At 44.2% G+C, this 22,776-nt stretch overlaps 2 protein-coding genes across 7 annotated transcripts in view; one reads left to right on the top strand and one right to left on the bottom strand.

The window, feature by feature from the left end:
* The window catches only part of GTPBP8 (GTP binding protein 8), a 49,394-nt gene extending 44,649 nt beyond the window's left edge, over nucleotides 1-4,745 (bottom strand). For 3 of the 5 annotated variants that reach the window (XR_014711604.1, XR_014711605.1, XR_014711606.1), the window contains exons 1-2: nucleotides 4,613-4,742; nucleotides 2,021-2,282 (exon numbers count right to left, since the gene is read on the bottom strand). Coding sequence is in view for 2 of the 5 variants with exons in the window: in XM_084627927.1 (XP_084484053.1) it covers nucleotides 2,021-2,282; nucleotides 4,613-4,725 (375 nt within the window). In the remaining 3 variants the exon portion in view is untranslated. Of the gene's footprint in view, nucleotides 1-2,020; nucleotides 2,283-4,612 lie in introns of all 5 variants that reach the window. The other 2 variants (XM_084627927.1, XM_084627925.1) reach the window with 2 other exon arrangements.
* Nucleotides 228-22,518, top strand: CD200R1 (CD200 receptor 1). 2 transcript variants are annotated; one of them, XM_084627905.1, is made up of 6 exons: nucleotides 228-605; nucleotides 14,783-15,097; nucleotides 16,973-17,212; nucleotides 18,261-18,354; nucleotides 19,590-19,641; nucleotides 21,082-22,518. In XM_084627905.1, exons 1-6 carry the CDS (start codon nucleotides 518-520, stop codon nucleotides 21,208-21,210), a joined length of 918 nt encoding a protein of 305 aa, XP_084484031.1. In that variant the 5' UTR covers nucleotides 228-517; the 3' UTR covers nucleotides 21,211-22,518. The 2 variants fall into 2 exon arrangements, with proteins under 2 accessions (XP_084484031.1, XP_084484032.1); XM_084627906.1 differs by lacking the exon at nucleotides 18,261-18,354.
* The last annotated feature ends 258 nt before the right edge of the window (nucleotides 22,519-22,776 follow it).

The raw sequence follows: 22,776 nt of genomic DNA, 5'->3' as shown, positions 1-22,776 counted from the left end.
AATTATTAAAAGAGGTCTTCGTATATAAGGTCTTTTAGAATGGAAGCCCTTCAGGGGTCGAACTTTTCTTGTCTGTGAAGCGCTGAGTACACTGTTATTACTGGATGATCCAACTCCCCATGATTAATATTCCCTCTCTGACAGTAAGCCCAGGCTTGAAGAATAAGCTTCATTTTTACTCCATTCTGAGCTCTGCTGTGGAGTTTATCTTCACACATCAGCACTGCAAGGAGAGCCAATGAACGGAAGGCATAGCTGCTAAATCTGTTTCCTCAATGTTTGCCTTGGCTCTCAGCACAGGAAGCCTAGTGTCATGAAAAGGCAGAAGAAGGAGCCTCTCTACCTCCAAGGAGCTAATCAGTCAGGAGCAGGCGGAGTTGGGGTGGAGGAGAGGTGGGGAAGTGGAAGAGGGAACAGAGACACTGGCTGGCAAGGGCACACTGTCACAGAGGGAAGCTCCCCGCGTCTGCAGCTGGTCTGACAACAGGATGGATGGAGTGAGCGAGCTGTGTGAGCGATGAAAGCAAAAGCTGACATGAATTGTTTAGGGAAGACTTTTTGTGCCTTCGTGCTGCTCACCGTCTCTGTGGCCATGGTACAAATAGGTAAGTTAGACTTCTCTTTGGGACCAAGCAGCTGCTATGGATCGAGGCAAGGGGAATGTGCTAGGATGTTTCCTTCACGTAAATGCTGTACTTACCAGTGCTGCTTTCATTAAAGGACAGAGTTGATTATGTATTGTTACTGGCATGTTAGACCTGCTCTTCATTCACTACATCTGCCTGTGATCACCAGGCCTATTGTCACTAGGCATGTGCCCTGTATCTGGTTTACTTAGCAACTGGGATTGATTCACAGTTAACAACATTATCAGCTGCCAAAAGACTCTTCCCTGTGTCTTTAAATTCCTGTCGTCCAAGAGGCTGATTTATTTAACAGACTGTAGGTCACACAGGGAATAGTGTGTGCAGCCCCGTCTGTGAACCCAAAGTCTTAGCCAGGGCGGGGGTCTCTTCTGGGTTTTGTTAGGAAGGCTGGTCATAGCTCCCATGGGGGAGGGTGGAGATCATAAATTTCATTCTGAGCACTGGTGGGAGATCCTATTAGAGAGTGGCAAGCAGCCCTGAGGATCCATTCTGAGAGCTGGTGGGAGTTTTACCATAAGGAACACCTGTCAGTGTTTGATCAAAAACAGCTTCTGTAGTGAAAACAGTATCATCTAAGGCCATGCTTCCTAAGCTTTTAGGTCAGCTGTCTCAGTTTTATTAGCCTTTTCGCTGCTCCAGCTACTGTCCACCAGCTCCCATTCACCTGTATTTGTAGAGCTCATGATCTTCCAAGCCCCACTCTCGTGAGTGCAAGGCGCATCCCCTGGGCTCACCACAGAAACTCATCACTAAAGCAGGGAGAGGCAGTCTCATGCACCAGTCACAAAAGCCTGAAGTGTTTATGCTAAAGTACACGTACTGGCAATGAGGAATTGGTCTAATGTGCTGAGCTGTTCAAACACAGGCTCCAAAGATAGGTTTCACATCTCTAGTGCCTTCCATCAGAGGAGTTCAAAACATTTACAACCATTGTTTAATTCAGCTTCAGCACCCCTGAGAGGTTAGGTTAGTACCTCGTCCACATTTTACAGATGGAAACACTGAGACACAGGAGTGTTAAGCAGCTCGTCCAAGGTATAACAGTGATCTCAGAGTCGGGGTAAAACCCCAGGGACTTAAATAGCGCTGGTCAGGAAATGAGGATTTTTTTCTAGGAAAATTTTGACATAAATAAAAGAATTCATTTTCATTGAAATTTTCTGAAGATTTCAACTTTCAGTTAAAAACCTGAAAACCTCTCAGCCACAACCCAAACCTTCTCAGTTAGAAGGTCTTTGATTTTTTTTTCTTTTTGACAAAAAGATGAAATTTTCCATGGAAGGCAGATAAGTTTGCACAAGAACAACTGTTTAATCAAAAACCCAATTTTCCACAGAAAAACAGGAAACAGAAATTTTCCCACAGGTACTTACCCTTGAGTGCCCTGTCCCAGACCAGGCTGTTTCTCTCTCTGCATAAGGTTGAATGCAGGAGGCTGCCTCAAAGCACGTAGTAAAACTCAGGCAGCTCCTCTGCATTTCCTCCATTCTGGCCTCCGCTCCCTCACAGGCCACAGGCTTAGTGGCGTAGGTGGGCCCAGTGCACGTACACCCATCATGGACACATCTGTCCCCACAGAGTACCAAAATTATTGGGAGCCCAGAGTCCCAGCCAGCTTCTGGGGGCCAGGAGTGGCTGTAAAATGAAACAATGACATTTGAAAAAGGGTGCACTTTACAGGCTCAGCCAGGCCTTAACTACATGAACCTTTTTCTTAAATCTCCTACTGCTGCACTAGTTTTGGTGACAAGGGAAGCACGAGCTTAGGCAAGGCGCAGGCGGTTTAACAGCTACGGTGTCTAGTCCTGGTCTGAGCTGTGTTAGATCAGTGGTTTTCAAACTGCGGGTCACGGAATGGAAGGCGGTGGCTCTGGTCAGCACTGCCGACCGGGCCATTAAAAGTCCTGTCGGTGGTGTTGGCCAGCTAAGGCAGGCAAGTTCTGACACTGTGCTGTGCCCCGGAAGCAGCCAGCAGTGGTCCGGCTCCAAGGCGGGGCGGGGGGCACGGGGCTCTATGTGCTGCCCCCCGCCCCAAGCACTGGCTCTGCATTCACATTGTCCGGGAACCGGCCAATGGAGCTGAGTGCGGGCGAGAGCCAGACCTGCTGCTGGCTGCTACCAGGGCACAGCGTGGTCCGCAATGCCAGGACAGGCAGGAAACCTGCCTTAGCACCTCCGCTGCACCGCTGACCGGGAGCCACCTGAGGTAAGCCCGCACCCCAACCCTGAGCCCCAATCCCCTGCCCTGAGCCCCCGCCAACCCAGAGCCCCTTCCTGCACCCCAAACAACTCATCCCCAGCCCCACCCAAGAGCCTGAACCCTCAGCCCAGAACCCCGACCCCCTCACACACCCCAACCCCCACACCCTGAACCCCTCATTCCTGGCCCCACCCCGTAGCCCTCACCTGCACCACAACCCTCTGCCCCAGCCCTGAGCCCCTCCCACACCCCAAACCCCTCATCCCCAGCTCCGTTGAGTCACGGGCATCAACAATTTTCTTCAGCTGGGTCGCCAGAAAAAAAGTTAAAACCAGTGTTAGATGACACATCATTTAAAATGCTGGTGGCCAGGGGAGCTGCAACAAATTTGTATGGTGGGGGTGTTGAGAGCCATTGAAGCACCTTGTGAACCCTGTATATGATGGAAACCACTTCAAGCCACTGGGTGCAGCCACACCTCAGACACCCCTAGTTCCAGCGCCTATGTTGGTGGCTGGTCTATACTAGTGATTTCACCATGGCAGGCACCAGAGCTGCAGTACTGGGAAATTGTAAGGAAAGTGCCAGTGTAGAGACAACCTCAGTGACTTTCCTTACTGGGTTAAGCAGAGGAACACCCCAAATATCTGGATATGAACGTCAAGGGAAGAGTGAGCAGTGTGGGGAGGTGTTCCATGGGGAGTTCTTTTAAGGTTGATGCAGCCCTGCCATCCTCCCAGCCACCTGCTCTCATTCATATTGGAACTCTACTCCTGATTTAAGACTTCATAGGATGGGGAAAATATTTAGATAAACTGCCTCTGTCTTCATCCCACTCTTGCTTTAGTGCCCCCTTTCTTTAGTGCACTGGCACCCTGCTGTTTATTTTAACATTGAAAACGTACACATTAAAGGGGGGGGAACATTTGATTATTTTTCTTACCCAACCATTTAAATAGTGTTCTGTATTTTTTTTAAATCATCTGAGACTTTTTTAGGTGATTTCCCCCCCTCCACACATACACACACAAATTCTTTAAAGGCAGATCCCGACATCGTCCTGACCAAGGACTGTTGTGCTCGCATCAGTCTCATTTGAAAACCCCAGCAGTAAGGAGGTTTGAAAATAGCATCCTGACCACATACAATATTGTATTTTCTTTAACTCTGACATATGAGTGTGGATGTACACACTGTTTGAAAACTCACCGCTCTTATTTTTTGTTTTTGAAGACGTGATCATTCACGTGTACAAAAAAAGGCAGGAAAGTCAGAGCCCTTATTATTTTTTCATATGGCAGCTTCATTATTAGAAAAATCCAAATAAATTATTATGTTAAAAAACCAACTTCAAAACAATTATGAGTGAGATTTTTAACTGCACAAAAGTGAGGGCATTAAGGACAGCACAGTCACCTTAACTCTGCCAGCTTGTACCTATAAATTACAACAGGGTCTTTCTTTAAATGATCACAAAACATACCATACCATAGGTAGTCAGACACACAAAATCCTACATATTTGCATCTATGATTCCAAGAGAAGGTGCAACTTCAACATAAACAAACAGAACAAAATGCATTTTAGTCCTTTCCTTGGAGGAGGAGAATTGAAATTTAGATTGAGCCTATGCAGCATCATAGAAAATGCTCCATGTTCATTTCTTCAGTGAAAAAAAAAATCGAAGGCCCTTTGTAGCTGTTTGGTAGGCAGTATGTCACATTTCAGCCATGTGAGGATTCCCCTATGCTGGAAAAATACTCACTTGTCTGCTTTAGTGCCCATTGTACTGCTGGAACAGCACTTAGTGAGGCATGGTGATCTAGCTCCATAATTCTGACTTTCTTGAGTTTGTCTGATTAAAATGTCAGCCTCCATGGATTAAAAAAAATATTTTCCTGCAAAGTAAAAAGACAAAAATAATTTAAAGTAAAAAAATAAAATCTATTTCAATAAGTGAGAAAAACACACACACATACACAGTGCTGCTTTTATATGAATCTTTAAATGGAAGGAATAGATTTTTCTTCAAAGGTTGGAAATGGATTTCCTCTCTGGACTGAAAACAACCAGGACACATTTTGGCCTTAAAGGGAACTATTTCTGAACATTATAAGCCAATAAAAATGCCATCTCAATTAGAACAATAATGGGAATGGTGAGGGTGAAATTCATGAGCCAAGCTGGAGTAAAAGCTACAGAGGAGTTTGCACACTAGGGCTGGCTCGGGTCCCCACTCGCATCAGTCCTTGCACACTTCATCTGCACAAAGCCTGATTAGAAGCAGTGTTAGTGTCATAATAAAAGCATAGATTCATATCACAAAGCCTGATGTGGGCAGAATACAGGGACGCATCCGCATGAGTAAACATCAGATTTCTTCTTGTGTTCCATCAGCTTGCTTGGTGATGTACAGAACATGGAGACGCAGACCTTGCCTTATATAGTTTACAGTTTAGGGGCCAGATCCTCAGCTGGTGTAAACTTTTAACTCCACTGATTTCAATTCAGGTATGATGATTTACATCCATTGAGGACCAGCCCTATGTGTTGTGGAGAAAGAACGATTCCAACCCCATGACACTACGCTGGCTGTCTGGATGACAGACCCATGCTAAAGTGGGGCCGCAATCCTTTTTTCTTTTAGCCTTTGTCTTGATTAAAACATAGCCAACCTTTCCTAGCTTAGACATGGCCTGAGGGTTGAGTTATGTGCTTCTTACATTGCTGAAGTATCACTGGAAGACTCCACCCAATAAGTAGTTTTTCAGGGAGGAGCCGAAGAAGAGGAGGAAGATTCTTTGGTGCCCAAGTAGAAAGAGGGAATTCCAGGCGTTTGGGGTGGCATGGAAGAAGGTATAAAGACAAGAGGAGCATTTAGGGGTGAGGCTTGGGCAGGTTAAAGGGAAAGAGAAGGTAACAGGAAGAAATAAGAGCAGAGAGTTGGCAGGTGCAGAGTTGTGTTTAGCCTGGAAGATGAAAACAAGGAGTTTGGATTTACATGTATTATTTAGCATTCTCAGTGAGCTCAGCCCAGTACAGTACATACAGCTGAAGTAATTCCTTGGCCTGGAGAGTTTACAGTCTAACAATAAACACATCACAGATAGGCCATGACAACGAAACCAGAGATGGGGATGACTTTGTGGGGAATGACTTAGTAATTTATCAGTAATGCCGAGAAGAAGGTGGGGGAGGGATTCACCCAGAAGAGTGACATGGTAACAATGGCAGAAGCGGAAGATGATTGCAAGGGAATGAAAGAAGAAGCTGGGAAATGAGAAAGCAGGAAGTTCATGTAATGGAAGCAAGAGACGTCTAAATAAACTAGGGTTAGCATGATAGAGATGGGGTGAGGACCATGGGTTTAGAGAAATTATCAGAGAATCAAGAGTCTGGATGTGGGGGTGGGAATGGGGAGCTGAAGGTGACAGCAAGGGATGAGTCCACACTGTCCTTATTTGTGTGTGATTCCCTTCAGCAAGCAACTGAACCCTTACCTCCTATATCTCACAGCTGCAGGGAGATCTACCCAACACACTAACTTGTTATTTCTACTAGTAGTACATACCTATTCTTACAACTGAAAAGAACAGGCTGGTGTTCAGAAGATAAGTGTGTTTCACAAACCCTTTGGGCCATGATCATTCCTGGTGTAACTCCATTCACTGCCATAGAGTTATACCAGGGATCTGTTGTCTGTCTGTTATGTTCTCCCACCCCAGCCTTGGTTAGTGTCACAGATACTCAGTGACAGAGTATAGATACAGAAAAAAGACTATACGTATTCAGCATATTACACCTGGCCTCTTTCAAACTGCAAATATTGCCCCTTGAATTGCATCATAGTGTAACTCATGTAACATTCATTCCAGGATGCAATCAGTCATCTGCTTGTGGTATATCGATTGTGAGTTAGTTATACCACTAATTTGAATATGTTATAATCTGTTGCGTGTGGGGCCATGCACTGAAAAGTTAAAGAGGGTGTTGCTTCAGGAAATCAATGTACAATAGAACTCTCTCTTTAGAGGGTAAAAATCTCTTTAAAAGCTTCAGTTTCTTAAAGAGGCTATTAAGGAAATTAAGTAGTCTCAGAGGATGAGATTTCAGTCATGGATATAAAACTGAGTTTCACCAATTTGAAATCTACTCAGTATGAAAAGAGTTAAAAGTCTTTTCAGGTTCTACACCAGCCCCCAAGACCCCCTGTGGTTTTACAATCATATTTTCCTATTTTTAAAAGTGTTTCTCTCTCCTTTTGCTGTGTGAAAGATTCAAAGAAACAGGAGAAAATGACTAAGTCACTGATTATAGATGAGAACCAGTGAAACTGACTATAACCAAAGTGCTGTCAAATGCACAATGTACACAAACGAAAAAAAAGGAGAGAAAAATATTTTTCCCCAATCGCTTTCAGTTACCGTAATCTTAGGTTTTGCACGTGGTAGCTGACAAATTTTCAAGACATACATATGACTTCTAAATTGACTGTGTCTCTTTGAAAAAAAAACCCCCAAAGGAGGGGAAATGGCCCATTTTAAACAAGAAAACGTGTAAATAGTGGGGTGCCCTAAAAACCTACACTAGGATCACTGCTACTGAACCTTGTTTAACATTTAATGACATTGTTTGTTAGATTAATGACTGGCTTATTGTTGAACAGGGAAGTGGCAACATTTAGAGATGGTACAGAAATATTCAGGTGAGTCAAAGTTAGAGAATATTGAGGGACTTGAGAGGTTTGGAGATCAGGGCTCAGATTGGGGGAGAGGGGAGTGGCAGTATTCTTCCAAGCTCCATCATAACATAAGCTCCACCCACATGAGTCTCCATAATGAAACACTGCTCACACTAGATTTTGTGCACAAAATAGGATAGTGCAGCTCTCTGAGCTGCACTAGATTGGGCTCCTTGAGCTTGACTTCCCCTCAGTGGGGCCCATAGGCTCTGCTAAGCTCCTGGGGCTGAGCAAAAAAAAAAGTGGTGATATCTCCCAAATGTCACGGACATGTGGCACAAAAATGAGAAAACACTCACAGTAAGTTATGACCCAGTCTCCTTTCTTACTCAGGGAATGAAATAGTTGACATTTAAATTATCATCCCTGAGTGAATGCCTCAGTGAGATGAACAGGACACTTCACACCTGTCAGACCCATTGTACAAGGCTCTCTGCAGACATCTTTGTATTGATTATACACAGGAAGTTAAACCAGTATGAGGTAAAGTGTGAATTTACACCACAATAGTTGTACAGGTATGGCTCCCCATTTGGACACTCGTATTCTGGAATAAGAGCGTGTTTTTTCTGTATAACTTAAACCACTTCCAAAATGACAGAAGGTAAACTGGGAAAAGTCACTTTTATTCTGTAATAAAAGTGTCTATACAGGGAGTAATACCAGTATACATATACCAGTATAGTTTTGCCACTCAATTTCCCTGTGTAGACAAGCCCTATATTCACATTTTTTAAGGTTTTCTTTGCAAGCATATCAGCTATAGACTTACTCTTTTTTTCAAATGAAAGCTGAGATTCTGGAAGACAAGATACTAGCTTCTGAGAGGTGACAGTATGGCAAAGGCCTATGGTATGCACTGGCTGTTTCTAAGCTTTTATCTAAGGATAAAAATGTTTACGGAATATAAACCCTCATGCTTCAGGACATAAATTAATCAATAACTGCCTTGAGGAATCCTTAGCAGCCCCTTTAGAGCTGCTTTAAGGTCCTGGCAGCACAAAGGGGCCTAAGTATATCTGCCCCAGCGATAGGTCTGAACCAAAACCACTTCAAATCTGAACATCCCCAAATATGGGGAAAATTCATGGCTGCCAGACTGAGAGGAGAAGGCGGCTGAGAACAATTTCCATTTAGAGACAACCATTTATGCTAAAGGATCTCAAAGCATTTTATAAACTATACACACACAGGAATCACTTCACACAACACTGAAGTATAGCCACCTCTGGGGCAAAAATAGCAAATGGTTAGCAGTACCAAATACCACTTCACTACAGTTTGGGACAGAAAGTGAAGAAGCATCCCATATACAATTGAAACTGGGCAGAATTTAGGGATGCAGAATTGGAATCTGGCCAACATCACTCCCTGATAGGCTATAGCACATTGGGTCTTTTTTGTAGGCCTCTTGTCTAAATGTTGACCAGGACCAATCCTACTTAGCTTGTGAGATATAAGAGTTAGTCCTTCCCATTTGAAACTAGCAGAATTTACATCTTTTGGACTCAGCGTTATGCAACGTTTCGCTCCATTCTGTGATAAGGGGGAGAAGAAATCACCCTTGAGCATGTCTTCCTGGTGTTGGATACACACCATTTTCATACTGAGATGATCTGGAGGAGAATGAAGATGGCTGCAGGCTGGACAAAGGTATCCAAATCCTTTATCAAACCCCACCTTCTCCCTCAGGGTATGTCTACACTTAAAACTCTACAGCAGCGCTGCTGAATCGCTTCAGGAGTTCTCTTGTAACTGTAGTTAATGTACCTCACCAAGATGCAGTAGCTAGGTTGATCTAGTTCTCTCAACACCGGGGGTTAGGTCGGCATAGCTATGTCTCTCAGGGGTGTGGATTTTTCCCACCCCGAGACATAACTATGCTGATGTAAGTTCCCTGTGTACACCAATCCTCAGGATCTCTCCAGCTCAGAGATCGAACACAACCATCATGGGAAAAAGATGTCACGTGTTAGCTGTTTCCTGGGAAATGATTAATGGGGCTTTGACATTAGATAATGGCCTGTGCTAATAATAATACTTTGCCCTTCTACAGCAACTTCAATCAGAGGCCTTCAAACCACATTAACATGAATTAATTAAACTTCACAATATGCCTCTGAGGTAGGCATTACCTCCATTTTATGGATGGGGAAACACAGGCACAAAGCTCATGCTTCTAGCATCATACATTATATCAGTGGCAGAACTAGGAATAAAGACCCTGATTCATATTTCCCCTAACGCCTCTTTACCCCACTCTGGCAGTTACAGAGAAAGCACATTATTATATTTACACCCAATTTAAGGTCCCCACTAGAGTGGTGGAAACTGGTCTAATGGACATGAGGCTCAGGTCCAGAATGTTTTAGACTCCTACTTAAACTATCCTGCTCAGCTAAAAGCCTTCTCATTAAAACAGGATAAAGGGCAATTCAAAGCCATTGTTTCAACTTTACCTAAAAAAGAAGATTTTACACAAACACAATTCAGCAGCTTTCAAGCTGTCTGATGTGGCTTGTGGACCGTGAGTGACTTGTACCTGACTCATTCCTGGCCATTTGTGATAGAGGCTGATGGAAAGGTGTAGCAAAAAGCAGCACCTCTTTCACTTCTTCTTCCTTTCTTGCCGCTGGCGATGGACAGCCATTATGTTGGGGAAACTGTACCATATCCCGGGAGGGTTACTTAAGAGAGGATGGTCCAGTAGGCCAGTACACTGGTGTCACATTTATTTGTCAAGAAGGGTGCACAAGACTGTTACTCTCATGCAGTAAAAACAGCCCAGCCATAGCAGTCCACTTGCACTCTTAGATTTGCTTAGTCACGTTTAGATGAGGTGAGTGGAATTGATGATGTGGCCTGACGTGATGATGCGCCTGACAAAGATAAGCCAAGCAAGGAAGCTCTTTGTTCTCCATTTCATTTTAAGAGACTTTCACAGAACTAAAATCAAGAACCCATCATGAGACATTCAGCCTCTCTCATTTCCTCTTCTGATGACTTTGTCTGAATTAGAAACAACCACTCCAGAAGAGTCTTTTCCTGAAATTCACTTACTGAGAACAATTTGCATATATTTATATGAAACAAATGAAACAAAAAACAACAACAAAACCCCCATCTTACTCCTAGTGCAGTGTTAGTGTAGTGAGAATGCTGTAGTCAATTTAATCAAATGGGCAAAGATTTGTACGAGTGATTTATTTTGTGTATACATTTAAAAAATCAATACAGAACAGGCACCAGAAAATTGTTATACTTAGGATTTTAATCTTCAAAATACTTTTAAACATGAACAATTAATCCTAACAGTTCACCTTAGATGGGAGGTAAGTATTATCCCCTTTTGTCAGTAAAGGCGGGACGTAGGAAGTCCCAAAGAAATACTTTACCCGCTATATCCTCCACTGTCACCAATAAAACCCATGAGAGTTACCGATTTGTTTTTTTACTGTCTGAGCTGAAGTAACAAGGATATGTTGTAAGCAGGGCGCAGTTGCAGCTGCATCTGTCCCCAGGACCGGCAGGATGTGGTTTTCTCTTGGGAATTTTCTGTTCTGCACCTGCAGGTTATATATTTTGACTCTTCTCCAAAAACTGAGAAAAGGCATGAGAGGATTCAGCCCCAAGTATGGGGTTAACTTCTTCTTCCCAATCCCTCACAGGGTGATGGATGTCTCAGTGCTCTGAGTTATACCAGTACTGTGCGGCACCAGGCCACCTTCTCTTTCACTAACTCACACCTAAAGCCCCCAGCCCAGGGGTTAGTGTTGCTGCCAATACCCTCCCAATGCAGGCTTTCCGTGGCACAGTAGAACCACACACGTTTCTCTGCCTCTCAGGGGTATGCCTCCATCAATGGAAAAATTTATCCCCGGCTGCTATATGGAAACCAAAAGCATTGCAGGGGCGGCAAGACATGCCACAGTCCACCGGGGGTTACACTGCATCACCTGCATCACCCGGTGCTATAGAGGTTGGGAATAACCCAAAACAATGGTGATTATCAGGCCCCTGGAGGATAAACAGGAGCGACCAGGGTTTAACCCTGGGGATTAGAGCCACTTTGTTACAAGTTCAGGCTGAAGGGATTTCCCTCTTTCATGTAGGTGGGGTAGGTCATCAACTCAGTGTCCTCAAATGAGCCCCCTGCCAGCAAAGAATCATAGACCCATAGGGTTAGAAGGAACCTCGAGGGTCATCTAGTCCAGGGATGGCCCACCTGAGCCTGAGAAGGAGCCAGAATTTACCAATGTGCATTGCCAAAGAGCCACAGTAACACGTCAGCAGCCCCCCCTCAGCTCACCCATGCCCTCCTGCTCCCAGCGCCTCCCGCCCACCGGCAGCCCCGCCGATCAGTGCCTCCACCTCCCTCCCTGCATCAGCTGTGGCATGCAGGAGGCTCTTGGAGGGTCTGATTGAGGGCATGGCAGGCTCAGAGGAGGGGGCAGGAAGGGGTGGGGTGGGGGCAGGGCCTGTGGCAGAGCCGGGGGCTGAGCAGTGAGCACCCCCCGGCACAGTGGAAAGTTGGCGCTTGTAGCTCCAGCCCCGGAGTCGGTGCCTAGACAAGGAGCCGCATATTAACTTCTGAAGAGCCGCGTGTGGCTCCGGAGCCACAGGTTGGCCACCCCGGACCTAGTCTAACCCCCTGCCAAGATGCAGCATTTGTTGTATCTAAACCATTCAAGACAGCTGGCCATCCAGGCTCCTTTGGAAAACCTCCACTGAAGGAGTTTCCACGACCTCCTTAGGTCTTGTGAATAGTTCCACTGAAGGCCAATGGAACCACTCCAGCTTAAAGCTAAGTATGGGCTTAAAGGCTTAGCTGAATCGGGGCCCTTGTGAAAGGACATTGTGAACCCCCACATTTATACGTCACTGTGTCACATTTGGTAGTAGCAAGGAGTGCAGTGCCAAAGAGCAAGTGCAATTCAGCTTTCCCAGGTGACCTCAAGCAAGCAATTATGCCTCACTGCAGGCATACACCGCATCCCCTTGGTCTCTGTGGAGGAGCTTGCCAATCAGAGGCTCTCCCCACCCCCACCCCCCCAAAGTAGAAGAGACCATGTGGTTATGAGCCTGATCACAGAAGCACATGAGATGGTCACCAAGGCAGACAGGAAAGTGGAGCTCACTCCCCTACACCGTCTCTAAGGTCTTGCCTAAACTGGCCTTTTTCAGGAAATTTCCTCATGTTGCATTGCCACCACTGTAGTGCTATCAGTGACAGCAACAGCGAGAGTATTAGTGTAGACTAGCCACCAGTGTCTCGACTTCCAGAGAGTCTCGGCTTGAGCTGAGTGACTAAATGGGTTTTGCAGTTCAGTGAACTGAAAAATAAGAAGTAAAATTCTGTTTGTTTCAAACCCCAACTGATTTTTTTCCTCATCAAAATGAAAAAAGTGAGGGGGAAATGGTCTGGGTTGAATGAAAAACCAACAGTTTATTTCTAAATGAAATGTCAAAACAAAACATTTAGACTTTTTTGGAAAAAAAATATCATTTTTTATTTGGCCAAAACTACGTGACCCGAATTCACAAATAATGTTGGTTGCTTGGCAACCACATTTTTCAGTTAACGTAGTGTTTACCAAACAAAGTTTGCCCAGCTCTCGTCTGTTCCTGTTCTGACCAGGGTTAAATGACATGGTGGTAAAAGTATGCCGATGGCCTATCTGTACTGGTGCTCACACCATGTTACTCCTGGCAGTACAGCAACAGAAAGAAATTTCCTAAGAAAAGATGTAGATTAGATAAGACCTAAACATTGTGTAGCTCACTGAGGACCCAGAATAAAAGTTTCATCTTCTGTAATGCAATAAACACACCCAGAAAAGTAACTTAGGGACCTAAACAGGTTGAAATTGTCCTTTTAATCAGTGTTGAAGTTTTTGTGATAGACTTATGTGGACATAATATTATAGTCTAATACATTTGATGTTACTTGGTGATGCTGATGATTCAGCCATGAAAATGAATTGTACTGGACTTCATATGGAATTTATATCCAGAATAGTAATTCTAAAAGCAGATGAGGAGAAGGGAAATTCCCTATTTGTTCTCAGCAAGGATTTTTCTAACTGCCAGCTCCACAGATTTCACTTGGGATCTGAAAATGCAGCTGGGTTCTTTGTTCCTCTTCCTCCACCACTGATGGTAAAGACTATTTCACTGGAACTTAACTGAGAGTTTTGTCAATGCTCAGTGAGGGAGAATAGACTCCGGCTTGCTCTCCTGTGTCTGTAGGGGCTTTGCAGGCCTAACAGGAGTAGAAACTCATTCTTGTCAGAGAAGTGACCAGATAACTATCAAATACAAACATTCAAATTTGGTTCTCAATAACATCAGTGTAAATCTGGCATAACACCACTAAAATCAAAGGACCTAATTCAGATTTACTCCAGTGTAGCTGGGCAGAATTTGGCCTCGGGAGGGTAGAGGAAGAAAGATATGTTGAATAGAAACTATTTTCAAAGTTGGGCTGCTTTTCCAGGATAATTGCATCTACACTAGGGCTTACATTGGCATAGCTATATTGGTAAAAAATAATCACACCCCTATCTGACATAGCTACCCCAGTATAAGTTTTACATGTAGACCAATCCTTAGCATACAGCTCCTGCAAAGATTTTCTGATTCTGCTGAGTTCCAGCTAGTCCAAGATGGTAGCTTAACTCCCATTGTGGATGGAGCAGCAGGAAGTGGCTCAGAAATGTCTAACTTTTCCTGATTTGTGCTTACGTCAAGGGCAGTACAGAACAGGCACACTACTAATGTTACTCCCTCCCCACCATTCATTTGCCTCACAATTGCTGCCAAAGCAAGGGGGAAAAAAAGAAAGTTAGCCCAGGAGCTCCTCCAATATAGCTGTGCGCCTTGCATCTCAGTCAGGCTCCACTCCGCAATAATGTCTTTATACTGAAACTTGGCAGTGATTGCAGTAGGGAAGAGGTTCTACGGCGTGTGAGAGCAGAGAGGTTAATCTTATGGACTGGTGGCAAAACCAAACGTCAGGTTATCAGTCACTGTTTAAAGCTATGGACACAAGGAGATGAGTCTAGTATCTGCAGAGGTGGGATCTTACTATGGAATATTCTATAATACTAGAGATGTTATAACCTTGGAGCTCTGGGGGTAATGACACTCTGGGTGACCTTTTCAAGTGTCCTTCTCTTCCTACATCTTGTCTAGATAACATCGGAGTGTCTAAGATAGCTGGTTCCAGCATTAATCTGACCTGTGGTGACATTTCAAGGCGGGATCTGGTATCAGTAGTATGGAAGATAAGACCAAGGAATGGAAATCACTGCACACTGGCATACAGAACTGATCAGAACAAGACAGACAGAACAAACTGCAATGAGAGAATGGATTGGAAATCTAGCCCTGAAACTGATAGTGCCCTTCAGATACAGCAAGTGACACTCACAGATGAGGGATGTTATAGCTGTGAAACTGTAAACAGCGATGGAACTTTCAATCAAACCTACACTCTGACTGTATTAGGTAAGTAACAGGCTGTGACATTCTTAATTGTCTACACAATCAGATTTATGCCTGACACATAAACCTCCCCTCCTCTTAGAATGTTGAGAATATAGGTTCAGAGAACTCCAAAAACTAAGGAGTTTAGGACATCTGCTGGGTTAATCCCCTTATGTGAATTCATTGTGGTCTCTCCTCACATCCAACCTCTTTACATTCTGGTCCTCCTTTCCCTCCTCAAACCTTTCTCCTTGTTTTTATGGCGGGAAAGGTTGGCATGAGCTATTTTTCTACCCAATGTTAACATCAATCTTTGGCTATTTGGTAGAGGGGCTTCTGTACAAACACTCCCAGCCTAAGCCATCCCCCCATGAAACTGCTTTTAAAAAGTTAATTTAGGCCCAGATCCTGAAAAGTATGTAGACTCCCAACTTCCACTAATTTCAATGGGATGTTAAGAGCCTAAATGCCTTTGAGGATCTGACCCTTTTAGTGCTTGTGAGAAATTCCAGAATGACAGTTCTGGAGACTGAAATCCTCTCTCCACAGAACATGTATAGCAAACAAGTCAACGTACCTTAAACCCTACTTGGTGAGGCCACTTTTGGGAATAACGATAGTTCAGTCCCCCCATGTTCAATTGTTCTTTGGTCTCTCATCTGAGACTGGATGCCCACTGGCAAGTGTAAACCAAGTCTGTTAGCACCAGGACTGAGGTCAGCTCAGTTCACCTATAGCAGATAGTAATGACTTTCAATTACTGCAAACCTGATCTGGTTTAGAACTGATAAGCTACAAGTAAAAGGCTAATAGAGCCTATTACCAACCCCCTCGGACATCCAGGTCTTCCTATGCTACCCCTGTAACATTTCTGCCTCAAACATAAAGAGGCTATTTGCTAGGAACATCATTAGTGCATTATCTTGTGCACAACAAAGGAGGATTACTGTGGTGACCCACCTGACATGAGGGCAGTAACTAGATCAGAATACTGAAAGTTGCCCAGGTAATTTTGGAAAGACTATATTAAATGATATAACCATAAGAATTTACTACTGCAAAATTGACTAAAACCGAGGGGAAGAGAGAGAGACAAAGACACACCAAGGATAAGAAATATACGCACACCCCTGTGTTAACTACTACCGGAGATCAGCAGCAGATGACACAAAATGTAGATCAGGATCCAGGAACTTTTTGGATATGGGGTTTTGGATTCAGGCCCATTTCTACACACCATCCCTGAGAAAACTGACATGAGTGGGTGAGATTGTTAGGAGTCATGACAACGAGACAATGCAGTGGAACCTGGGTGACAGATGAGCTCCTGGTCCCGGCCATTCACTTTGTGGGGTGGAGCTGGGAACCTTGGCAGTCAAAACAGTTTAAGGAAAGGGCTTACAGGCATGCACCTTTGCTTACTGTGGTTCCCAGCCTTCCTCCTCTCTGCTGTTCTTCCTAGTTCCCACTTTAGCCCTCAACATTCTCTAGTTCTGAAGTGAATACAGGTTCTGTTCTTTTGTTTATGTTCCATCTTGACAGCAGAGGGTGTATGAGAGCTTATATGTCTCAAACTGAACCAGGATAAATTGCTGTGTGAGGAGAGGGTACTTCATTTCCCTAAAGCCGTGTCTCGGGATATTATCTATGGTAGTCCACATGGCACACCTAAGGTTTTCACTCACCCTCTCATCCAAGGGATACCCCCATTTCAAGAGCTGTAAGGACTCCGCATTATCTATTCTGCTGTTGCAGGTGTTTGCTATTTATTGCAATACTGTCTTCACTCCCATTCTCCTCTTTCTGCTAGGTTCTTCTTGTATAGGAATGAGGAAAGTTGCCATACCACATGCAGCAAACTAACTTCAACCCTTTCCCCTTTCTCCTGTCCTGCAGTCCCTCCTGAAGTGACCTTGACCTGTGACAGTAACGGGGCCGCTGTGTGCAAGGCAGCTGCAGGGAAACCAGCTGCACAGGTCTCTTGGGACCCAAACAGAAATCCCAAGACTGAGCTTGAATATCACCCAGATGGGACAGTGACTGTGCTCAGTATATACAGCCCCAAAGAGACTAATATAACCTGCTTTGTCTCTCATCTGGCTTGGAACACAAGCCAATCCAAGGAATGCCAATCAGGTAACAGGAGACATCTCTTTTCTCTATTTAGTCTTCATTCATAACTGATAAACTATGTGCTCCTCTGTTCACCAGCTCCAAAAAATATCAGTGAGACTGGTGAGAGTGTGGCAGGGACCTTGCAAATTCAGCTGACCATTCCAGTTTGCTTCTAGAGAGGGAAATCTATAAAGGCTGCAGAAATACTCCCCAAAATTTAAGACTGAAGTGGGACCTTTTTCTTATCTCCTTTCCATACAAATGTCTAACCTGGGGGGCTGGGTCAGTTAGGGGACTGTACAATGGCTATGGAGCCTTGCACGGTGATGTCACCAGGTCACATCTGGCCCAGCTTGGTAGTGACCAAGAGTCAGTGACTTATGGGATATCATGACTTGGGCCATGAAACTCATCTATCCTACTCCCTCCCTGGAGATGCTCCCTCTAGGTCAGGGTTGTGGTACTTTATTGGCAGTGGGAAGGCATTGATGGGACCTGAATCACAATTGTCACTTGCTTGTATGGACAAGACGTTCAACTGAAAGAGAAGCATAAATAAAATTTGTTGGGATGCAAGTACGAATCCTGCCACCGGGGCTGTGAAAGGAGGAGGGGAGGAGAGCACATTCTAGTGTCTGTCCACCTGAAAACAGGGAACAGTCTCATAATCTGAACGGTAAATGGCTGTTATCTGGACTGTTTTATTTATTTTCCTTGCTCTTTTGCTTTGAAGTCATATAAGAGATAGCTTGAATGGTGAGATATGCAGAGTCTACAGAGCAACATGATCTAGTAATATAGTGCGTGATTGGCCATTGGGAGATATAGGTTCCCCTTCCAGATTGAAATCTCCAGGCATGACCTTGGACAAGCTATTTAACTTTTTTGCCTCAGTTTCCCCTTCTCTCAAGTGGAGATACTATTTATTTTACGGGCAGGCTGTGAGATGTAATTAATGTTTAAAGCACCTTGTGATCCTCAGGTGGACACAATAAAGGAGTTGATCAGTGAGGAAATAACTGAAATGGTGATTCTCCCTATTTAGAAAATCATGATTCTCTCTTATTAGACGTTTTTCTTCAGTATTTCGCCATCTCTGCTGGTCTCCTGGGCATCCTCTTCATTTTGGCTTTAATTTTCCTCTGTAAGCTCCACCGTGGCAGGTATGTATGACATGGCACTAAGGAATCAGTTCGTCTAGAGCTGAGAGGAAACTTAAGGTGTTATTTGATATCAGATCAGATGACATCCAAGCATCTCTGATTCTGTCACATTCACACAGGATGTGGCATGATGAGGCACAGTGTATCTAAGTGAATGATACACTGGTGGAGGGGGTGGGCATGGGACACAAGATGCCACCTCCTGACGCCAGGGAAACTTCCTGTCAGTATGGAGAGTTGGCAAAGTAAAAGTTGTTCTCTAGGTACTACAGAATATCTCAATCTGCTTCTTCAAGCCAGCAGTTTGGGGGATCAGTTTCCCTACCAAACAGTTGTCACCCAGCTCTGGAGGACGGAGCAGGACTGTCCTGTCAGAAGATTAATAAAGCTGAATCAAGCAGCAGAATCTTTATTCCTTTGTTGCGTGCTGCACTTCAGTTCCATCAGACCTTGCTTAAATGAATCAGAGGGATGCAGTTCCAGGGTAAAAGAGTAGGGAGCATTGTACTTAAATATAGACAATTTGTAACTGGGATGTTCTTTTCCTGGTGTAGGTGGTATTCCAGGAGAACCCCTCACTCAGTTCCTCTCCCCCATAGTCCAAAGTCCAACTGCTTAGCCTCATGTCCTCCTCCCTCAGAAGGGGATTAGTTCATGTAGAGTAAAGCTTATTCAGGGCAAAGCTCTTATCCATCCAGAGGACCTTGTCTCCACTATTCTGCTCTCCCAATAGGCTCAGGGCTCCCACAGGCCGGAGTAGGGACTTCACATATGTAGAGTCAGGAGATCAAAACATCAGAGTCAAGTGCAGTGGTTCTGAAACTTTTGTACTGGTGACTCTTTTCACACAGCAAGCCTCTGAGTGTGCCCCCTTTATAAATTAAAAACACATTTTAAATATTTAACTCTATTATAAATGCTGGAGGTGAAGCGGGGTTTGGGGGTGGAGGCTGACAGCTCGCAACCCGCCCTGTAATAACTTCGCAACTCCAAGGGGTCCCAACCCCCAGTTTGAGAACCCCGGTCAAGAGCCATCCAGTGAAGGATCTGAGAGATGACATTTAGCCCCCTTCTTGATGACTTGAGGAAGAAGGGGTTCATTAGTTGTGGATTACAGACTCTCTCAGGGCCCTTCTGCTCCAAGATGTGTGGTCTCAGTGGCCCAACCTAACACTGAAGGTAGAATTTGTTATACTTTTTTTTCCTGTCTTTTTTCCCTCTTTTCCCTTCCACAGAATTTGTTATAAGTCCAAAATCCCTGAGACTGCTCCCACACACAACCTGCAGGTAAGGAAGTGGATGTAAGCCAAGATGTCACTAAATCTGAGATGTGCTCCCAAAGTAACTCAGAAAAGTTTTATACATTAAGGGAAGCTGTCAGATTTTGGCTCTCCCTACTTTCTGCAGGTGCAATTGTGTTCCGCAAACTGTCACTTGACACAAAGCAGGACAGAGTCCATGTGCACTCCAAATATCAAGATTTGGACTTGTAATATATGCCTGCAGAGCACTGCCACAGTCAAGACTCAAACTAGCATTCTTGTGATTCAAAAAGCAGCAGCTCTGACAGTTCTCCCTGATCATGCCAGGAAGAGCTGTGCTGAGTATAGCTGTGATACACCTCGTGGTTTTACAGCAAAGTGGCTGGGGGAGGGGGTTGTTTTGAAAGTTCTTCTTATTGATCTAAATGAGAAGCAACCTTTTTTTTTAAATTTACAAAAGGAAAGATGTCATGTAACAAAATGGACTGTGAATCTCAAAAAGTCACTAAATTCTGAATGGCCAGATCTGTAATTTACATACCCTTTAAGGCTCCTTTATGGCCAGAGCAGTGTAAAGAGTCCTTAGCGAAAATGAGAGTCAGTCACAATTTAACAATAGTTAACTCTGATGTGATCAAATCATGTTACAATACAGGTGAGCTGACTAATAAGGACAGGAGAGGGAAGATGGGTCAATGGTTAGAGTGCTAGCCGTGGGCTCTAGTGAGCTAAGGTCAATTCCTTTGTCTACCACAGACTTCCTGTGGTGATTTTGAGCAAGTCACTTAGGCCCAGATTTTTAAAGGTATTTAGGCATTTCTGCCCTCAACATTGCAACATCTAACTGATTGAGGCACCGAAGTCTCATTTTCAAAAGGCATTTGGGCATTTAGGAGCCTAAATAGGATTGATTGTTTTTGCTGCCACATTAGCATAGATTGGAACTTAACGTTATTTTGTAGTTTTAGCCCAGTTTATTATTATTTATTACTGGTTTACAAGAGAACCTCTAGGCACCAACTGAGATCAGGGCTCCATTTTGTTTAATATTGTACAAAGACATAGTGAGAGGCAGTCCCCAAAGATCTTATAGTCCAAATAGGTAAGAGAAACAGAGCACTGATGAGAAAACAGAGGTGAAGTAAACATCTCCAGTTCGCTCAGCAGGTCAGTGACAGAACCAGGCACGATCCCAGTTTTGAGCCCCACTCCATTGTGCTAGGCACTAGACCATGCTGCTTCTTGATGGCTCTATCTGTAAGGCAGATATGCCATCAGCTGTTTCCATAGCATCAGCCTGTGATCATTCATATATCCGTGGAGCCCTGCTCCCTGTGTTTCTTACATTTAGGGGAGGGGAGACATGTTGTTGCTCAGTTCACACCTTTTTAAGATTCCAGAAAGAACTTTTATTTCCAAACAAATCCAGTCCTGGTGCTCATGGTTATTGCCTTTGATTTACTAGGATAGTAATGAGCAGCAAGAGTTGGAGCCCTACGCCAGCTATGTGCAGAAGGAAAACACAATCTACAACACAGTGTATGAAGTAACAGTGAGTGAAGACCTCCCACCAGGGCTCCAGTCAGAAACCTGAGAATCCAGCTGGGCCCGACTCACCACCTGTGTGAAGAAGGGGAACAGGTTGCAGGGAAGATTAATGATACTGGATTCCTTCCAGAAGAAGATCTCCATCACCAAACATTTTCTTCACGGGATTCTGAGAGCCAAGGATCTGCATAACCACTGGGTGCCTCCAAACATATCTGCTTGCTGATCAATTCCTCTTGTTTCCTCTTCCCTTTTTGTCACCCTCTGTCCCCATCCTGGGAATTAGCACTGTGAAAGATGGAGTGACCTGCTGCCATTGGTTTCACCATGGACAGCTCTTGTGCTCACAGGTCCCCACTGGCTGCCCTGACTGCAGCAATCCAAACATTGGACATTCCTTTTTAGGCATTAGTTCTGTGTCACTTTGGGAGTGGGAGGAGGAGTGAAACACCCACTGACGAAGTCTACTGTAATAGTAAGGGAACTGGTCATTAGATGATAGATCAGCTGGGATGGGAGATCAACTGAGTATCTCAGTATCCTCCCAATCCTGAGAAGAAGCACTATCTATTGAGGAGGTCCATTGGGTAGGAGGATGCTGAATAACTTGTCAGGTCTCCCATTGAACACAAAATGTTTTCTATAGTCTGTACTAAGTTACAAGTCATTCTCAGGAGTCTTCCCGTGGTGGAATCTCCTCCTTCAGGGAGCACAGGCATTAACATACTGCAATAGCATAATAGTCCTGCCACTCCATTAGTCTGTTTCTAACAGTGGCCAAGGCAAAATGTTTCAGGAAAAGAAGCAAAACACCAATAATGCATCTACTGGGATTGTGCAATAATGGACCAAGCCAGGGTAATTTCTTCCTGCCCTCAGCTGGTACTCAGTTTGTCTTGAAGCATAAGGCTTGCTGGCCCGTGTAATATTTATTTTAGCTAATGTTAATTGCAGAGGGTGGTTTCAATTATGTGCTGAAACCTTTCCTTGAATCTCATTAAGCTATTTTGTCTAAGTATAATTGCAGCACAAGATTAATTTACTTCATATAAAAATGAGTTTATCCATTTCAAACATGTTATCTTTTAATTTCATCAAAGTGCCTCTTGTCCATGTGTTATGGACAGAGGTAAATAGGACAAGGCAGTTGTCCTCTCTACCAGTGTTTTTCAACCTTATTGGTTGGGTGAGCCCTTATTTGAAGTCAAAACATTTCATGACCTTCTTACTTTACTATAACAGTAAGTAAAAAAAGTATTAATGCTAAGCCTGTATGATCTGTTTGTATGTACTTATTGAGAAGTTGACAGAGGCCACCTGACCTTGAAGGGTAAGGCTGTGTGGGCAGGAGGAGGAGGGGGAAAGAGAGATTTTCTTTGCTTTTGACTGTAATACAATTTTCAACATCTTGTGATCCCCTTTTGTGACCCTCCTGGTTGAAAGAAACATGGCTCTCTATTGGTCTCCTTTCCAAGCTTCTGTAAATAGCCTCAAACCTTTCCTCCTCGGGGAGAGCTACCCCACTCCACAGTCTTCTAAACACACCTGTTGCCCGTCTCCATTTCTGATGTGTCCTTTTTGTGTGGAGGTGGCCAGAGCTGGACACTGAATT

Source organism: Lepidochelys olivacea (genome assembly GCF_965140295.1).
Source record: "Lepidochelys olivacea isolate rLepOli2 genome assembly, chromosome: 1".
Classification (NCBI taxonomy): domain Eukaryota; kingdom Metazoa; phylum Chordata; order Testudines; family Cheloniidae; genus Lepidochelys; species Lepidochelys olivacea.
The sequence above is the reverse complement of the archived record's forward strand: the minus strand, read 5'-3'. Positions and strand labels throughout refer to the sequence as shown.

What these genes read in the sequence shown, in the direction of transcription:
- CD200R1 (XM_084627905.1), top strand. Translation starts at nt 518, where the DNA reads ATGAAAGCAAAAGCTGACATGAATTGTTTAGGGAAGACTTTTTGTGCC. An exon ending in TGTGGCCATGGTACAAATAG is followed by an intron (nt 606 to 14,782) that starts GTAAGTTAGACT and finishes CATCTTGTCTAG; the next exon opens with ATAACATCGGAGTGTCTAAG. An exon ending in TGTAAGCTCCACCGTGGCAG is followed by an intron (nt 18,355 to 19,589) that starts GTATGTATGACA and finishes TCCCTTCCACAG; the next exon opens with AATTTGTTATAAGTCCAAAA.